The 20794-nt window shown below is 40.9% G+C and overlaps 1 protein-coding gene across 4 annotated transcripts in view; it reads right to left on the reverse strand.

Moving 5' to 3' along the window:
- LOC124605556 (TOM1-like protein 2) overlaps window positions 1–15855 on the reverse strand; it is a 124672-nt gene extending 108817 nt beyond the window's left edge. For all 4 annotated transcript variants that reach the window (XM_047137319.1, XM_047137317.1, XM_047137318.1 and 1 more), the window contains exon 1: window positions 15752–15855. In XM_047137319.1, coding sequence (XP_046993275.1) covers window positions 15752–15803 — 52 coding nt within the window. In that variant the 5' untranslated portion in view covers window positions 15804–15855. The remainder of the gene's footprint in view (window positions 1–15751) is intronic.
- Window positions 15856–20794: the final 4939 nt, after the last annotated feature.

Consider the following 20794-nt stretch of genomic DNA (forward strand, 5'->3'; position numbering starts at 1 on the left):
CATCATCTGCAAAAAGCCTCAGTGAACTTCCGATGTCATCCACCAGGTCATTTATGTATATTGTGAATAGCAACGGTCCTATGACACTCCCCTGTGGCACACCTGAAATCACTCTTACTTCGGAAGACTTCTCTCCATTGAGAATGACATGCTGTGTTCTGTTATCTAGGAACTCCTCAATCCAATCACACAATTGGTCTGATAGTCCGTATGCTCTTACTTTGTTCATTAAACGACTGTGGGGAACTGTATCGAACGCCTTGCGGAAGTCAAGAAACACGGTATATACCTGTGAACCCGTGTCTATGGCCCTCTGAGTCTCGTGGACGAATAGCGCGAGCTGGGTTTCACATGATCTTCTTTTTCAAAACCCATGCTGGTTCCTACAGAGTAGATTTCTAGTCACCAGAAAAGTCATTATGCTCGAACATAATACGTGTTCCAAAATTCTACAACTGATCGACGTTAGAGATGGTCTATAGTTCTGCACATCTGTTCGACGTCCCTTCTTGAAAACGGGGATGACCTGTGCCCTTTTCCAATCCTTTGGAACGCTACGCTCTTCTAGAGACCTACGGTACACCGCTGCAAGAAGGGAGGCAAGTTCCTTCGCGTACTCTGTGTAAAATCGAACTGGTATCCCATCAGGTCCAGCGGCCGTTCCTCTTTTGAGTGATTTTAATTGTTTCTCTATCCCTCTGTCGTCTATTTCGATATCTACCATTTTGTCATCTGTGCGACAATCTAGAGAAGGAACTACAGTGCAGTCTTCCTCTGTGAAACAACTTTGGAAAAATACATTTAGTATTTCGGCCTTTAGTCTGTCATCCTCTGTTTCAGTACCATTTTGGTCACAGAGTGTCTGGACATTTTGTTTTGATCCACCTACCGCTTTGACATAAGACCAAAATTTCTTAGGATTTTCTGCCAAGTCAGTACATAGAACTTTACTTTCGAATTCATTGAACGCCTCTCGCACAGCCCTCCTCACACTACATTTCGCTTCGCGTAATTTTTGTTTGTCTGCAAGGCTTTGGCTATGTTTATTTTTGCTGTAAAGTTCCCTTTGCTTCCGCAGCAGTTTTCTAACTCGGCTGTTGTACCACGGTGGCTCTTTTCCATCTCTTACAATCTTGCTTGGCACATACTCATCTAACGCATATTGTACAATGGTTTTGAACTTTGTCCACTGATCCTCAACACTATCTGTACTTGAGACAAAACTTTCGTGTTTAGCTGTCAGGTACTCTGAAATCTGCTTTTTGTCACTTTTGCTAAACAGAAAAATCTTCCTACCCTTTTTAATATTTCTATTTACGGCTGAAATCATAGATGCCGTAACCGCTTTATGATCGCTGATTCCCTGTTCTGCGTTAACTGTTTCAAATAGTTCCGGTCTGTTTGTCACCAGAAGGTCTAACATGTTATCGCCACGAGTCGGTTCTCTGTTTAACTGCTCAAAGTAGTTTTCAGGTAAAACACTTAAAAAAATTTCACTGGATTCTTTGTCCCTGCCACCCGTTATGAACGTTTGAGTCTCCCAGTCTATATCCGGCAAAGTAAAATCTCCACCCAGAACTATAACATGGTGGGGAAATCTACTCGAAATATTTTCCAAATTATCCTTCAGGTGCTCAGCCACAACAGCTGCTGAGCCAGGGGGCCTATAGAGACATCCAATTACCATGCCTGAGCCTGCTTTAACCATGACCTTCACCCAAATCATTTCACATTTCAGATCTCCGTCAATTTCCTTCGATACTATTGCACTTCTTATCGCTATAAACACGCCTCCCCCTTCACTGTCCAGCCTGTCTCTGCGGTATACATTCCAATCTGAGTTTAGGATTTCATTACTTTTACGTCTGGTTTCAGCCCACTTTCTGTCCCTAGTACTATATGGGCGTTGTGACCGTTTATTAATGAGAACAGTTCTGGGACCTTTCTATAGACGCTCCTGCAGTTTACTATTAGCACATTAATATTGTTATTCCCTGTTGCATTTTGCCTACTCCTACCTTGCCGCGTCTCAGGAGGCGTCTTGTCGGGCCTAGGGTAGGAATGCTCTAACCTAAAAAATCCCCATGTCCACCCCACACGTACTCCGCTACCCTTGTAGCCGCTTCTGGCGTGTAGTACACGCCTGACCTATTCAGGGGGACCCTACATTTCTCCATCCGATAGCGGAGGTCGAGAAATTTGCACCCCAGATCTCCGCAGAATCGTCTGAGCCTCTGGTTTAAGCCTTCTACTTGGCTCCAAACCAGAGGACCGCGATCGGTTCTGGGAACGATACTACAAATAGTTAGCTCTGATTCCACCCCGCGAGCGAGGCTTTCCGCCTTTACCAATTCCGCCAACCGCCTGTATGAACTGAAGATGACCTCTGAACCCAGACGGCAGGAGTCATTGGTGCCGACATGAGCAACAATTTGCAGTCGGGTGCACCCAGTGCTCTCTATCGCTGCCGGTAGGGCCTCCTCCACATCTCGGATGAGACCCCCTGGCAAGCAGACAGAGTGAACACTGGCCTTCTTCCCCGACCTTTCCACTATTTCCCTAAGGGGCTCCATCACCTGCCTAACGCTGGAGCTCCCAATAACTAATAGACCCCTCCCCCCGTGTGCCTACTCGGACCTTGCTGAACGAGCAGCCACATGTCCACTCACAGGCAGAGCGGGCCACACGGCCAGCCTCCACATTTATCCTCCGCCTCGTGTGCCGCGAACGCCGCTGAACCCACCACTCCCCTTGGGGAGAGAGTGGCCCAACCGCGTCCGGTACATGCGAAGATGTCTCGACAGCAGGGACAGTGGGTGAAGCATGTAAAACCTGGGGTGTACCTTGCGACACACCAGACTCCCCACTGCCGCTACACTCCCGAGGCAGCAGCCTGAAGACTGCTGAGCGCGGCCATGAACACGCTCAGCTGTTTGCGAACAGTGGCGAACTCCTCCTGCGTCCGTACACAGCAGTCACACATCCTATCCATCCTAAGGAATCAATTTACTGAAGAGAGTTAATCAACTTTTAACTAGACTGCTAGTTCACTAAAGGCGGCTGTTTATTGACTAAACTGTGGTTGTTAGCCACTTTAAGGTAGCTCGCTGCACAGCAGACGTGAAGCAGATGGCGGTTAGGGCGACACTGACACTACTGGCTCTATGGCTTACTAAAGGGACTCTCTCTGACTGTATTCAAAACAAACACGAAATCTATGGAACACTATTACTAGCACTCGACAATGAAAGCTTCCTAAAAGCAAAAACACACAGAAGAAGAAGTGACAAGTAAGAAAAATACAATTAATACTTAAATTAAGGTAGCTCGCTGCACAGCAGACGTGAAGCAGACGGTGGTTAGGACGACACTGACACTACTGGCACTATGGCTGACTAAAGGGACTCTCTCTGACTGTATTCAAAACAAACGCGAAACCTATGGAACACTATTACTAGCACTCGACAATGAAAGCTTCCTAAAAGCAAAAACACACGGAAGAAGAAGTGACAAGTAAGAAAAATACAGTTAATACTTAAATTAAGGTAGCTCGCTGCACAGCAGACATGAAGCAGACGGCGGTTAGGTCGATCTTCAATGTTGTTACATTCTCCAGCATTTTCAAAGGCCTGAATTATTCTCTCCTGGTATTGTTTCCTTGCTTCCTCTGATTCTAAAGCTGTGATGTTATATTTCTGTGTCTTGAGCTGGGTTTCTTTCACTGTGTTAGATATTTTTGCCCTCACCCATGCCCAAACTAGGAAGTGATGCGTATCTATATTTGGACCTCTTAAACTCCTTTAATCCAATGAGACTGACTTGTGCATTGCATCAATTAATACATGATTGAGCCATTTTGTTGTATTTCTATCTGGTGCTGTCCATGTCCCCTTACGAATTTCCTTGTGTGGGAACAATATGGAGCCTACCATCATGTTGCTAGATGTTGCAAATGGTATTAAAATAGTTCCGTTGTCATTACTTATGGCATGTAAGTCTGTAGATGTGTTCTCTTCCCACTTGGGCATTTAGGTCTCATATCATACACCAGGTCTCATATCATACCAGAGATTCACAGAAAGCTCCTTTCACCTCATACTCTTGATTCTTCAGTTGGTGCATGAGCATTAATTATGGAGTAATTGAAGAATTTCTGTTTTATCCTAAAAATTGATAGACTTGGGTTTACTGCATTGAATCCTATTACAAAGTGCTTTAGTTGGTGATGCACCACAAATCCTGTCCCGAACTCAGGGTTCCTTTTGCTACAGTTATAAAATAAGTTTGCCTCTTTCACCCGATTGGAGACCAGCAGCTTCATGCAGGATTATATTTTCTAAAACAGATTCTTTTTGTTATTGCATTTGTTACTTGTATTCCACGGATTCTGATGAGAGGGGTCTCTAGTATGTGGAAAGAAGTGAAATACATATATTTTATTCAAGTGCAATACAATGAAAAATGATTATTGCAGCTAATTTTGGTTATAAAATAACCTACAACATTTAGAAGCCTCGAAGATAATCTACAATGGTGTAATAAGAGTTATTCAATATGTAATTATTTAATTCAATCTTAAACCACACTACATCACCCAAAAGATATTTAACACATGGTGGCACATCGCTGAACACATGTGTACCGCATATTGCCATTAACTTGTGCCTTATCCTCACCAAATATCATCCTGTTTTATATATGTAAAGATTACTTCTGTACTGTATCTGACATATCCTATTTTGTTGAGTCAAATGGTCAAAGGATGAATAAATATACAAATAAATAAATGATACAAGTTATGGCCTCACTCTGATCTTCCTTATAGCCTACAGTTACACTGTTGCTAACCTGTAACCATCAACTACATTGAAATTATTATTTAGTTGTTTGCATGGTTTATAAAATCTTCCTCCGGCACAATTTGAAGACAGAGCCCAGCTCAGTTGGCAAAAATGGGAATAGCCTATTTCTGTATGCAATCATGAAGCTTCAATTATCATTTGCTTCATGGATATGGTAATATATTTTGTTATAAAAAGGAAGAGGAAGAAGAGTTGTCAAGGAGAAAAATTTTCAGTTTGTTTTCAAATTTTACTTTGCTATCTGACAGACATTTTGTGTCACTGGGTAAGTGATCACAAAAATTCTTTTCGCTTCTGGTACTGTAATTATCCACATCATTGTTCCTGCTGAAATGTAGTGGATTATTTAGAATAAATTTCATGAGGGAATAAATATATTGTGAAGCAATAGTCAGAATACCCAACTCCTTAAACAAATATCTACAAGATGATTGTGGGTGACATCACATATTACTCTTACAACCTGTTGTTGAGCAATGGAGACTTACTTTCTTAAAGATGAGTCACCCCAGAACATTATTCCATATGACATTATTGCATGAAAGATATGCAAAATATATCAGCTTACTGATTTCTCTCTTCCCAAGTTTTGCAATAATCCTAAGAGCAAATGTGACTGAACTAAGTTGTTTTAGGAGTTTCAAAATGTGCTTTTTCCAGTTTTAATTCTCATTTATATGGACACCTAAGAGTTTAGAAGTTTCCACTCTATTTACTACAGTACTTCCCCACCACTTGTTACACGTATTATTGGTGTAGTATCCCTAGGTGTGCAGAACTGAATATGCTGTGTCTTTTCACCATTTCTTCTGTTTCTGTATGTCTGCTTGGACTTATTACAATACTAACATCATCTGCACAAGGAATCAATTCTGCTTGTTGTGTATTAGATGGAAGATCATTTACATATAAGAGGAACAATAGTGGGCCTAATGTTGAGTCTTGTTGAATCTCGTAATCTCCCCAATCAGATGAATCTTGCCTGCTTACATTGGCTGAATGATTAACTCACTGCCATGAATCTCATTGTTGTGACTCACCGATCTTTCAAAGTGCTGCCGGACAGTTACATGTGTCCTCTACATGTGGCGCTGTCTGCAGCCATGCAGCAGCAGCACCACCTAAGCGGCCAGCCAGGCAGCGGCCGCTGGACTTGGACTCAGTTATGATTTGACTGTTAACGTGTACACACGTCTTACTCTTTTTACTTGATCGGTGACTTTCATGTATTGCGTCTTCCTTGAAATATATTTGCTCAACTTGACATTATAACAATTGGCGACTAGGATGGGATTTTTCTTTTCCATCGTTGACTCACATGCTTCCATTGCTACTTTAGAGCAACTATTGCAAGATCTTATAGAACAGCAAACGCTTCTCACAAATGCGATTCATGATTTCGTCGCAGCATCAAATGCAGGGTGTCTCTCGTCATTCTCTCTACCTACTTTTCCTCCTTACGACGAGACGGCGGAAGACTGGTCTGATTACAAAAAACGTCTTCGACAGCACTTCTTGGCATTTCATGTTGCAGACAAACAAACATGTAAGTCTCCGTTCCTTTCATGGATTTCACCTCAAATGCATCGGTTGTTGTCGCTATTGGCTCCTTTGAAAGATGCTGCGTCTTTGTACTTTGCTGAAATGTGCTCACTTATGTCCATCTATTTTCAAAAGCAAATGAATGTGGTAGCATCTCGTGTTGCCTTTTATTGTTGTCAAAAACAACCAAATCAATCCTATCACGCTTGGGCTGCTGAAATTCACGGCCTCAGTAGAAAGTGTCAATTTGTTACTGAAGTTCACAAAGAATCCTACGCCGATTCCATGGTACGGGATGCTATTACCCAATCGGCGCTCAACAAAGAAGTTGGGCAACGTGCCATTCAGTTGGCAAATCCGACTCTAGATGAAGTCCTATCCATCGCTCAGTCTTTTGAAATTACTCGCGCTGCTGGAGCGCAAATAAAGGCATGGGGCGACGTCGGGGAAATACAACCTCTGTGCGATGTTGACGAAGCGTGTGGCGTGTCTCCGCCAGCCGACGTGGCTGCAGTATGCTCCCAAGTGCAGCCGCGGCCTAACTGCAAACAAACCTCTAAGAAACTGCAGCAAAACCCACAGCAACTTCCTTCATGTCCGCAGTGTTTTACGAAACATTCACGAAAAGATTGTCCACAACGTTGGGCTGTATGTCACAAATGCAAAAGATAAAAAAATAATAAAATAAAAGGGTCATGTGTCACCCGTTTGCAGATCCGACCGCATACATGATGTTCATGAACATGACACTGATTCTGTGTTGTCTGTCAATTGTACTTCTTCCCTTTCAGGAAGTTATTCCTCACTGTCCAAATACTTGCTCAAGATGTTCGCATGCAGGTGGATACTGGTTCTGCTGCCACTATCATCAATTCTCAGACGTATCTTCAGTTGGGTTCTCCAATCCTGTCACCTGTCACTAGGCAATTACGGACTTACAATAAACAGAAGATTTCTCTCTTGGGACAATTTGATGCTGAGGTATCTTACAAATCTGTCGTTCGCACTGTTCCCATATTTGTGGTCGACCATAGTAACGCGGAGAATCTTTTTGGTTTCGATGCCTTTCATGTTTTTGGGTTCTCCATAGATGACTCTGTCAATATCGTCTCTGATGCTATTCCTTATGCTCAACTGGATTCCTTGTCGACGACATTTTCGTCCCTTTCTTCTCCTGGGTTAGGCCGTGCAAACAACTTTGAAGCTCATATCACGCTAAAACCCACTGCTCGGCCTAAGTTTTTTCGGGCTCGGCCCATTCTTGTGGCCCTTCGTGATCAGGTCAAATGGGAGCTGGATCGGCTCACTGCTTCAGGGGTCTTGCTTCCTGTCACTTCCAGTGAGTGGTCCTCTTCTGTTGTTGCTGCTAAGCCAAATGGTCATATTCGTCTCTGTGGCGATTTCAAAGCCACTGTAAATGCTCATTGCCTTATCGACACTTACCCTATGCCTCGACCTGGAGAATTGTTCGCTAAACTTGCTAGAGGCCAGTATTTTTCTAAACTTGACCTGTCAGAAGCTTATCATCAACTTCCTCTCGAGGTGCTTCCCGGCAGTTTCTGGTCCTTAACACGCCTTTTGGCCTCTATCAATACCAAAGATTGCCATTCGGGGTTGCCAGCACCCCTGCTCTCTTTCAGCGATTCTTGGAACAATTATTGCTCACTTCCCCTGGGTGTATAAATTACCAGGACGACATTGTTGTCATTGGCTCCACCACTGACGAACATCTTCAAAATCTCCGCACAACTTTTCATGTCTTACAGACTGCCGGTCTTAAGTGTAAACTTCAGAACTAAAAATTATTTCAGGCATCTATCATGTCCTTGGGGTTTCAATGCTCTCGGGATGGTATTCGTCTGCTTCAGCAAACTGTCGCTGCAATCGATACCCTTCCTCGCCCTACATCTGTTAAGGAACTGCAGGCCTTCTTGGGGAAAATAGCATACTATCACAAATTTTTACCGTCTGTTGCTTCGGTGGCTCAGCCGTTGTATCGCCTGTTGCATAAAAACGTGCCTTTTCACTGGTCCGCGTCATGCGATGCGGCTTTCCAGAAATTGAAGACTATGCTGAAACAGGCCCGTGCCTGGCAACTTATCGACCTGGCCAACATCTTGTTCTTGGCACGGACGCCTCTCAATATGGGGTCGGTGCAGTCCTTGCGCACCGTTTTTCTGACGGTTTTGAACAACCCATTGCTTATGCCTCCAAAACGCTCACAGATGCCCAACAAAAGTATTCTCAAATTGAAAAAGAAGCTTTGGCCATTATTTATGCTCTTCATAAGTTTGGTGTTTTCCTCTATGGATCCAAATTTCATCTTGTTACAGATCACAAACCACTTCTTTCCTTGTTTCATCCATCAAAGTCACTTCCCGACAAGGCTGCACACCGCCTCCAGCGTTGGGCTCTTTACTTGTCTCGTTTCAATTATGAGATTCATTTCCGGCTGACGGCTCAACATGCGAATGCTGATGCACTGTCTCGCCTTCCCGTGGGTCCTGATCAGGCATTCGATAGGGACGAACTTTTGTGTTTCCACCTGGATGTTGCCGAGCAGCGGGTTGTGGATGGGTTCCCCATCACCAGGGACTGGCTGGCGGCTGTTACGGGTTCTGACCCTACCCTCTCCCGGGTTTTACGCTGTATTAAGAAGGGTTGGCCAGATCGTCTGTCCGCTAAGACTTCTAATCCATTGCGGAACTACTACGCTTTGCATTACCAGCTCACAGCTAGGGATGGTGTTATCCTCCTTTCCACCGAAAATGCTTCACCACGTGTTGTGGTACCTGCGTCTTTGCGTGCTTCGGTCTTGCACCTCCTTCACCAAGGGCACTGGGGTGTCTCTCACACAAAATCTCTGGTGCGCTGTCATGTGTACTGGCGCGGTATCGACTCTGAAATCACGCATATGGTCGCTGCCTGCGGCCCTTGTGCGTCACAGGCCACCGCCCAAAAGTCATCTTTGTCACCGTGGCCTTCGCCCTGGGAGCGTATTCATGCTGACTTCGCGGGACCCTTTTTCGGTATTTATTGGCTTCTCGTTATTGATGCCTACTCTAACTTTCCTTTCATTGTCCCTTGCACATCGCCTACCACCGCGGCAACCACCAATGCTCTGGCTCACTTCTTCTCTTTGGAAGGCCTTCCCTCTACTCTTGTTACTGATAATGGTCCGCAATTTGCCTCTTCTGATTTTGCAGATTTTTGTGCCCGTCACGGCGTCATGCATGTAACAGCCCCTCCGTTCCATCCACAGTCAAACGGTGAGGCTGAACAACTGGTCCGCACATTTAAGGCTCAGATGAGGAAACTCCTGACTTCTTCTGCTAATAATGCACTTCTCCAATTTCTGGTTTCTTACCGTTTCAACCCCATGGGCGACCACAGCCTGGCTGAGCTCTTACATGGCCGACAGCCCCGCACGCTACTTCATCTTCTGCGGACTTCCACCTCACAGCCGCAGGTGCCATCGCTTGGCCGGTTCACCGCCGACGACCCTGTATGGGTATGGGGATATGGCTGGCAGCCAAAATGGAGTCCTGGCTGCATCTTATGACACCATGGCCGACGCTTGTATGAAATCCAGACGGACACGGGTGTTGCAGTTGCTCATTCGGACCAGCTTTGGTCTCGTGTGTCGGCAACGCCTGTTCCGGATGCCGCTACACCACCTTCGACTCTACGTGATGCTTGGGATACTGGAATCTCTCATTACTCACAACGCAGTCCTCTCACCATCATATCGGTGCCAGCACAAGAACTGATGCCACCACGAGACGTGCCCATGCAGGAATCAGACGACCATCATCTGTCGGAGCAACTCTACTTGCTTCCTTCTCCTACGGACGTGGACACATCGCCCATGTCTCCTTTATAACAACCTGACTTGCTGCTGGTGCACGGGGCCCCAGCAGATTCGACCCCCACGTCTCCTGTCATCTCGACCCGTTATCATCGGGGACAGTTCCGTCCGTACGGGAAGCCTCCTCCTCGAGACTTAACGGCCAGTCAAACAACACCTATGGACATTAGCAATCTACGGGCCACATCCATCAAGACCTGTGCAAAAAAAATTCAAAGGGGGGAAAAGTGTTGTGACTCGCCGATCTTTCAAAGTGCTGCCGCGCAGTTACGCCCGTCCTCTACATGTTGCGCTGTCTGCCAGCCATGCAGCAACAGCGCCACCTAAGCGGCCAGCCAGCCAGCGGCCGCTAGACTTGGACTCAGTTATGATTTGACTGTTAAAGTGTACACACGTCTTACTCTTTTTTACTTGATCGGTGACTTTCATGTATTGTGTCTTCCTTGAAATATATTTGTTCAACTTGATGTTATAACACTCATAGTGTGTGAAAACAAAGATCAACAAAAAGAATCGCCTTTATAAATGTCGCAGACTGGAGATAAGTTTTGGCCTTCGTCCAGTAAGTGAACTCGGTCCAGAAATCCATTCTGTTGTGTAATAGTAAACATGGATCAACAGAATGAGGTTCACTGTTGATCTAAATTGCAAAAATCTTGCTTGGCAACACTCATAAAATTAGTTGTCAACACTATAATTGCACTTTGACCACAGGTATTAATCTTACCTCACAGATAGGCAGCATATATTATCAGTTACTGCAGCCAACAAAGTAAGCACAAGGAAAGATGCTGCTGTTGACATTAATTTACAGAAGATAGGAACCAATCGTGATGGAAAAGTTTGAAAGTGTGTTATGACAGTATAAAGAAAAGGACCAAAGAAGTTGAACTGCTTACACAGAGGTGGTAATTTTGCCAGGCCTACTGTTATGGAAAGTGGACAGAAGCTAATTGCATCCCTGAAGCCACAATTTATTCCTATTTCTGTTCATGCAGTAATTATTCTAATCTCATCCTCACGATCCCATTGTGAGTCATTCTTATGGGGTTGTACTATATGCCGAGAGTCATCATTTAAAGCCGGTTCCCAAAACTTTGTTAAAAGACTTTCTCAGTATAGTTTATGTCTTATTTTCAAGAGTTTGCGACCTCAGTTCAGTATCTCTGTCATTCTCCCATGGATCAAATAAACCTGTGGCCATTCATGCTGCCCTTCTCTGTATATGTTCAATATCCCCTGTGGTACACGTCCCACACACTTGAGCAATAGTTTACAACTAGTTGTCCAAGTTATCTGTAAGCAATCTCCTTTGTAGACAGATTGCAGTTCCCCAGTATACTACCAATAAACCAAAGTCTACACCTAGTTTACCCACAGTTGAGAAAATGTGATCATTCCATTTCATGTCCCTAAAAATGGTTACATCCAGGTATTTGTATGAGTTGGCCAATTCCAACAATGACTCACTGATATTATAGTCATACAATAATACATTTTTCCGTTTAGTAAAGTGCAAAATTTTATATTTTTGAACATTTAAAGCAAGTTGCCAATCTTTGCACCACTTTGAAATCTTATCAAGATCCGACTGTTCAATATTCATGCGACTTCTTTCAGACTGTACTTCATCATAGACAACAACATCATCTGCAAAAAGTGTGAGGTTACTGTTAATATCGTCTGCGAGGTCATCAATATACAACATGAACAGCAAGGATCCCAACACACATCGCTGGGTCACAACCAAATTTACTTCTACATCAGAGTGCCTCTCCATCCATGATAACATGCTGTGTTTCCCCTACCAAAAAGTCCTCAATCCAGACACAAATGTCATTTGGTTCCCCATATGATCATACTTTTGACAATAAACTTAGGTGTGGCACTGAGTCAAATGCATTTGGAAATCAAGAAATATTCCACATACCTGACTACCTTAACCAAAGCTTTCACTATGTCATGTGAGAAAAATGCAAGTTGAGAAATTTGTTAACATTGAGTATAGATTTAAGTGTCAGGAAGTCGTTTCTGAAAGTATTTGAATGGAGTGTAGCCATGTATGGAAGTGAAACATGGACGACAAATAGTTTAGACAAGAAGAGAGCAGAAGCTTTCGAAATAAGGTGCTACAGAAGAATGCTGAAGATTAGATGGGTAGATCACCTAACTAATGAGGAGGTATTGAACAGAATTGGAGAGAAGAGAAATTTGTGGCCCAAGTTGACTAGAAGAAGGGATCGGTTGGTAGGGCATATTCTGAGGCATCAAGGGATCACCAATTTAGTATTGGAGGGCAGCGTGGAATGTAGTCGAATTAAATCGGGTGATGCTGCGGGAATTAGATTAGGAAATGAGATGCTTAAAGTAGTAAATGAGTATTGCTATTTGGGAAGCAAAATAACTGATGATGGTCGAAGTAGAGAGGATATAAAATGTAGACTGGCAATGGCAAGGAAAGCATTTATAAAGAAGAGAAATTTGTTAACATTGAGTATAGATTTAAGTGCCAGGAAGTCACTTCTGAAAGTATTTGTATGGAGTGTAGCCATGTATTTAGACAAGAAGAGAATAGAAGCTTTCAAAATGTGGTGCTACAGAAGAATGCTGAAGATTAGATGGGTAGATTACATAACTAATGAGGAGGTATTGAATAAAATTGGAGAGAAGAGAAATTTGTGGCACAAGTTGACTAGAAGAAGGGATCGGTTGGTAGGGTATGTTCTGAGGCATCAAGGGATCACCAATTTAGTATTGGAGGGCAGTGTGGAAGGTAAAAATCGCAGAGGGAGACCAAGAGATGAATACACTAAACATATTCAGAAGGATGTAGGTTGCGGTAGGTACTGGGAGATCAAGAACCTTGCACAGGATAGAGTAACATGGAGAGCTGCATCAAACCAGTCTCTGGACTGAAGACCACATCAACAACAACAACAATGTGTTTCACTTGATCAATGTTTTCTGAGTCCATGATAGCTGCCATTGAGGAGGTCATTCTCTTCCAGATACTTCATTATATTTGAGCTCAAAATATGTTCTAAGATTCTACAACAGATCAATATCAAGGATATTGGATGTTAGTTTTGTGAATCACTTTGACTACCCTTCTTGTAGACGGGGTGACCTATGCTATTTTCCAGTAATTGAGCACCATTTTTTGTTCAAGGGATGTATCCAGATTATAGTTAGAATAGGGACTAGCTCAGTTGCAAATTTAATGTAGAGTCTGATAGAGATTCCATAGGCCCGGAATCTTTGTTCAGTTTTAATGATCTCAGCTGTATCGCCATACTAATGACATTAATACTTATTTCATTCCTCTTTTCAATGGTACAAGGATTAAATTGGGGCATTTATCCTGGGTTTTTCTTTGTAAAGGAGCATCTGAAAATGGAGTTAAGAATTTCAGCTTTTGCTTCACTACCCTCAATTTCAGTTTCTGTCTCATTCACTAGGGACTGAACACTACCTTTGGTGCCACAAACAGCCTTTACATATGACAGAATTTCTTTGGGTTTTGTAAAATATCATTTGGCAATATTCTGCTACAGTAGTCACTGAATGCATCACACATCGCTCTCTTAACAGAAAAATGCATTTCATTCAGCATCTCTCTATGCTGTGCTTTCCACCTATTATGCAGCTATCTCTGTTTCTTTAGAAGTTTCTTTACAATGACTGTAAGCGAGGATCCCTCCCATTATGGACTGTTCTACTGGGTACATATCTATCCAGTGCATGGTCAACTATTCTTTTAAACGTGAGCCACAGTTCCTTTACATGCTCCTGCCTGTACTGAAATCTTCGAGAAATGACACTACTGATTTTTTTATCTAGCTTACTGAACATATATCTTTCTGCTTGTTTTAGTTGTACTTTGTGCTTTGGTAATCATTGCTACCACAACTATGTCATGGTAACTGATCACAGTTTTGATGTGGATATACTCAAAGAGATCAGGTGTATTTGTTGCCATAAGATCAAATATATTCTCGTCGTGAATGGGGTTCCTAATTATATGTTCTAGGTAGTTTTCAGTGAAGGCATTTAGTAATGTTTCACATGATGTATTATAACACCTACCACTAACAAAACAAAAGTCACCACTGATGATTACAGTATCACTGGGGAACTTACTTACAAGTGAACTTCAATTTATCTAGGAGAATACTGTGAGTCAAACAGTCACAATGCCTTGGATGGGTCACAGATAATACCAACAACCACTATTTTATTATTTAATGCTAGTAAAATTTGATGAGTGAACATGTAAATGGGATTCTTATTAGAGCAACTCTTCTGAAACCCAAACTGTGGTATGCTGAGGAGATACTATTCTAGAACACACCACCTTTTCAAAGATTTTGGAAAATGGACAAATAACTGATGCAATAACCCGAAAATGTAAATGTATTTTCGTACTGAGCATGATATTCTACTTCCTATATAAATGATTATCAATAAAATACTGATTGAGGCTGCTGGGTAAAGCACGACAGTATTTATAGTTTGTATAGTATGTAAATGATGTGATAAATGTGTTCCCCAAAGTGTACTGCATGTATGCAAATTATTATTTACTTGTTCACAGAGCATGCATAAAGCCAACGCATTAGTTCACTGTAAAATGTTAATTTACATTTATTATATTATTTTGTAGAACTGCGTTATGCGTATGCAGTATGGTAGTCTGGCGATTCCTATACCGCACGGGTGATAGATCCAAATGGACGATAATAAACTAAACTTAATGGTGCGGGCATGGGTCTAGTGTTAACGTGACTATTGCAATGCGTTTCGTAACACGTAAATAATGGCGCTAAAATGCCACAATGTGACATGTGTCTCTCTAAACCTAGGGATGCGCAGTGCTGCTAGAGTCAAGATGCAAAACTAATGTAAACAAGGGACAGTTGAACGAACAGTCTAGTGCTTAAAAAGAGGTGCTAATGACACTGTGAACCGGTTAGCTTCTAATTACATAACATACTTTTGAAAAAAATGGGCTCCAATGGTGAAACCTGGTGTGATAGATACTATAGATACTTTATTTTAACCTTCGGGGAGAGATGATGACAAGTTAACAATGTGAAAACCTATTTTCTTATATTTTATTAATTTCATCGCAGTTATTTTGCTATGAATGACGTCGTAATGTCAGTTGTCAAACCATAAGTAGTGTGAATACTTCACTGGAGTATGACGCCGAAAACTCTATCTAGAAGCTCAAGATACAAGCTTGCAAATAATGTAATTCTATAGCTGCGCCCGTGTCACAGGAAATAAACTTAAATATCTACAGAACATAAAGCTAAAGCAAGCAGATCGATTGTCATTTGTCATTCGAAGCGAGCTGAATATTGCTTATGAATTCTGCGCAAATGTGTCACCTTATCTCTGTTCTTTGATGGGGACGATTGTACACTTCTTACATAAAAACACGACATTATTAAATGTAGAGTACATGTGAAATTACCTATTCTCTGCCCCACAGGCGTAGCAAACGGATTACCTCCGAAGAACGACATGTTTCACTGACAAATGAATCATGTGACGTAGCTCACGCCCTCACAGCAAAAGTCAATGGGAGAGAAACGTCACTGTGTGTACATTAAAGTAACCTCAAAATGGAGTGTGTTGCGATGAGACTATAAAATAGTGTTTGTGTATGGTAACATTCCTATTTTCGTATGATGTGTGATTTCATAAAGAAGCGGTGCAGAACAACTGTTCTATGTTGTTTCGACTACACACCATGGAAAATGTGTCGAAAATTTTTATATTTTCGTCATGCAGTGCGCACTGTTCACCAACCAAATAAAATTCTTGAGGACAATAAACACTTCTCAAGTTGCTAGAATGTAATGAAGTTCCATATTTTTGAGTGCAGAGTAGTTTGGTAAAGCTGGGAAGGAGAAAGGAATGAGAGACAGAGCAACGTGATCATGATAGTTCTCGGTAAACAACGTAAATGTTTGTTTAGTTTGAGTCATAAATATGACGAAAATTTTATATTGATTAAAACTGTGGTCTTCTATTAGAGAAAAATATTTCTATTGGAATACTCGCTAATGATGCACGTGAAATATCCCTTTTGATGTGCGCATAGAGCAAGCTGGGTGCACGAGGATGTGACTAGTTTACCGTTGTTCAATACTTGCGCGTTATATTTATTTTCGTGACGTTTGTTGGTACTATGAAATCATTTGGATAATATTTCACCTAAATTACCTAAGTCGTTAATACATATGTGTGTGTGTATGTTTGTGAGAGAGAGAGAGAGAGAGAGAGAGAGAGAGAGAGAGAATTTCAGATACCAGTAGCCGATATGTTGAACATCACAAAGGAACGACAAATATTTGTTCATTGCTCTTCATGAAATTATCAACAGTTTTGCGGAATCACTGCAGCTGAATTTCAGTACGATTCCTCCAACAAAGCGTTGGTTAATTTTCTTTCTCATTTTCATCTGAGAAAGTGCTCCATTTCCAACGACTTGTTGTGAGCAAATGTGAGTACTTTAAAAAGTAGGGGCCCTTTATTTCCAACGACTTGTTGTGAGCAAATGTGAGTACTTTAAAAAGTAGGGGCCCTTCATCCCTTCTGTTTTAATAACATCTGTACTACTACCAGTTGAGAACAATGAATTTAATGTCAGTTTATTACTATGAAGGAACATCTACAGCAATGTTACAATTACATTAAAGAGATCAAAAAAATCATATTTCAACATGTAATTAGTGTTACACTGTTTTAATAAACATATTTTCTGCTGCTTGAGGCGCCATAATTAAAGAATATATACAAAAGGATCTTCTATGAACATCTTTTGGTATGTGGATGACCCTGTTCTACTTTCTCTGACAACAGAATGTCAACAAACCATGTATAAATTCCATAAAAAAATAAGACTTTTGTTGAGGTATATAACCCATGTGGGAGAATGAAGTCAGTGGAAGTACCCACATTGACTATGTATTTGGAGCAGGAGTGGTAAAAGGATGAGTCAGCAATTTTGAGGATTGGATGAACAACTGAATATCTACACCCCCATTTATGCTCTGCAAACACACAATGAAGTGTGTTCTCTTCATACCATTTATTAGGGTTTCTTCCTATTCCACTATCACATGGAGCATGGGAAGAATGGCAGCTTAAACATTCTGCATGCACTTATATTAATCTAATCTTGTCTTTGCAGTTCCTACAGGAACGATATTTAGTGTTGCAGTATATTCCTCACTTAAATCTTGTTATGCAAACATTGTAAGTATGCTTTCTTAGGATAGATTGCATCTTATTTCAAAGTGTCTGCCATTTTAAGTGTTTCATTATCTCTGTGAGGCTTTTCCACAAGTCAAACAAAGCTGTAATCATTCATGCTGCCCTTCTTTGTATATGTTCCATATCTTATCTTGCTCTATTTGTTAGAGGATGCATACACTTGAGTAACATCCTGCAATTGGTCACACGAGTGTTTTGTAAGCAATTCCTTATCTAGACTGACTAAATCTCAGAAGGCTATCCTACCAATGAACTGAAGCTTGCCACCTCCTTTACTGTTGCCTAAGCCTATGTGATGCTTTCATTTTGTATCCTCAGAATCTGTTATTACCGTTGCCTAAGTCTATGTGATGATTTCATTTTGTATCCTCAGAATCTGTTATATCCAAGTATTTGAGTTAACTGACTTCATTGTGGCTAATTGATAGCAATATCGTAATCATAGGATACCAAATTTTTGCATTTGGTGAAGTCCAATATTACATTTCTAAACTGTGAAAGTAAGCCAGTAATCTTTGCACCACTTTGAAATCTTTATTAAGATATGGCTGAATATCTTTGCAGCTTTTTTCAGGTGGTACTTCATTATACTGTAGATAACTGCATTGTTTGCAAAAATCCTAAAATTAGCCTACTGCTACTTGGAGCATGCGTGAAGTTACTTTTATATTTATGAGTGACCTCCTGTCAAAGGTAACTTTGCATTCTCCCTGCCGAGAAATCCTCACTACAGCCACAAATTGTTTGACACCTCATATGATCATACTCTCATTTATGAGCTTTGCTGTGATACTGACGTAAGTCAAATGGTTTTAGGAACTCAAGAAATACTGTGTCCACCTGATTACCTTGATCCGTATCTTTCAGGATGTCGTGGGAAAAGCACATGTTCGGTTTTGCATGATTGATGGTTTTGGCTCCTTGCTGGTCGACATGGGCAAGGACATCAGTCCAAAATGTGTTCTGATATACTACAACAGATGGATGTCAGTGCACTAGATATTAGTTTCATGGATCATGTCTGTGATGTGCTTTCTTCGCATTATGGAACGCAGTTTTTTGTTTCAGGTACCTGTGGTTGATAACTGCAAATTCTGTTTAGATTTGGATGGGGATTTCATCAAGCCTTTCATTCAATTGTAGTGATTTCAGCTGTTTCTCAACACCACTGACATTAAAATCTACATCATAGGGTTTTTTAATTATTATTTTTATTTATTTTTAATGCATGGCTCCACACCTCAGTATCTTCCTTTGCAAACATACATTTTAGAAAATGGAGTGTAATATTTCCGATTTTTCTTTGTTAGCCTCTATTACAGATCTTGTGTCATCCACAAGTGTTTGGGTACTATTGTGCCACTGACAGATTTTACACATGACCAAAATTTGTTATGTTTTATGAGAGATTTTCGATAAAATTGTTTAGGTATTTGTTAGAAACTTTAAGTATTGCCCCTCTGACAGCCAAAGACATTTCATAACTTATTTCAATACACCCAGTCGTGATCACAAATAAGTTGTTTATTTTTAAGTGACCAGCTTTGATCTTCTAAGAGATCTTGAGATCGTTCCTTAAGGACCATAAGAACTGTTGATGTGGAGCAGGCCCATCTGTAGAGGTGTGGAGAACTTGGCTCAACAACAGTGTTCCAAACACATTTCAAAGACATTTCATTTAGCATTTCTCTATAGTACTATGAATTACTGTAATTGGTGTAGAAGCTTTTTACAGAGACTGTATACCATGGAGGCTCCCTTCTACCATGAACTGCTCTATTTGATACCTATCTATTCAGTGCTGATGCAACTAAATTTTGGATTTTGGCCATAGTCGCTCTACATCACTTGTTCTTAACTTGAGAGTTATGTCAGTCTGGGGTGCATTTTCACTTCTCGATGGAGATGTAAAACAAAAAGGGGGGCAGGAGGTTTTGAAAAGAAGACAGTTCACGAGGTTGTCATTGTGTTTTTGCTGCCATACTTATTCTTTTAGTTCCTAATAGACAAAAAATATGTGAATTCAGTTTCCTAAATCATCATTGATTGACACAATACTTAAGATGTAACTTAGTTTAGAAATGAGACCACAACAACTTAAAACAAGACCCACAAATGTGAAGAAATTTTTAATACTATTTCATAAGAGGCAATACTTGAACTTCCACTATCCACTGTAGTGTATTAGAGTTGGAATGCATGCACAATGTGGATTAAGACTGAAACATAGCTCTGTCAAATGAATTCTCTGAAGCATCTGAGCATGGACCATCCATTTGGCAGAAGCAAAAGATCAGTATTATGGCTGTTCAAGCTGTATGATGAAGCGTGAATGAAATATGTGATGTGTTGTCATATCTAATCAACGCTCTTTGAAGAAATATAAATGCTCAGATTGCTGAGAAAAAGAAGTGGATGTGTATCAAGAAATAAACAACTTATCAGGCAACTTAAAAAATAGCAAGTCTGAAAGATTTCTTACATAGGGATAGTTACAGTGTAAGATGTTCAGGACTGTTGTGCCTTTGTTAGAAGTATCGTACCAAATTTTTCTGTTGGTGAAGACTAACTCTTGAGGAATTTTTACCTGTACAGAATTCAGTAAAAAGTGAAAGATGAGACAATGGCAGTGTTAGTGCATTCGTGGGTCAAATGCTGCAGTGGAATATGTTTTCCTTAATGAACTCTTTGTGATCAGATTTAAATAAATAAACAGTTTGAGAGTTGAAACAGTGAAGGCTTTGCTCATCATCAACACACACTTTAATGGTGTATCATTAGTCGACACTTATGACACAGTATCAAAATGAAGTGCACTTCTTGATAAAATACATAAGCGACACGTACAGTAACAGTGTGGCAGAATAACTGTAAAAAGCTATTTGGATCTAAGTGCATGATGTAAAGGTAAAATAAGCCCATTAAATTTTGGTAATACAATTGTCATTTTTTCCTTATTTGTCCCAGTTTTTTCTCTAATTTTTTTAAAATGTCCCCTTTTTTAATAAAAATGAAATGGACACACTACACTATAGGTCAGTGGAGTGAGTATTACACTCAAGTGTCCTAAATGTGTTTGTTATAGCCCTACTATGTTTTTGGATATGTTCCACGCCTATGAGGATCTCCTCAGTTTGGGTGTACGGAATGAAAAATGAATCTAATCTAAACAAAACTATTGTTTTCACAATTTGTAATGCACAAATATAATTAAAATAAAACTTAAGAAATTTGC

Source organism: Schistocerca americana, chromosome 3 (assembly GCF_021461395.2).
Source record: "Schistocerca americana isolate TAMUIC-IGC-003095 chromosome 3, iqSchAmer2.1, whole genome shotgun sequence".
Taxonomy (NCBI): domain Eukaryota; kingdom Metazoa; phylum Arthropoda; class Insecta; order Orthoptera; family Acrididae; genus Schistocerca; species Schistocerca americana.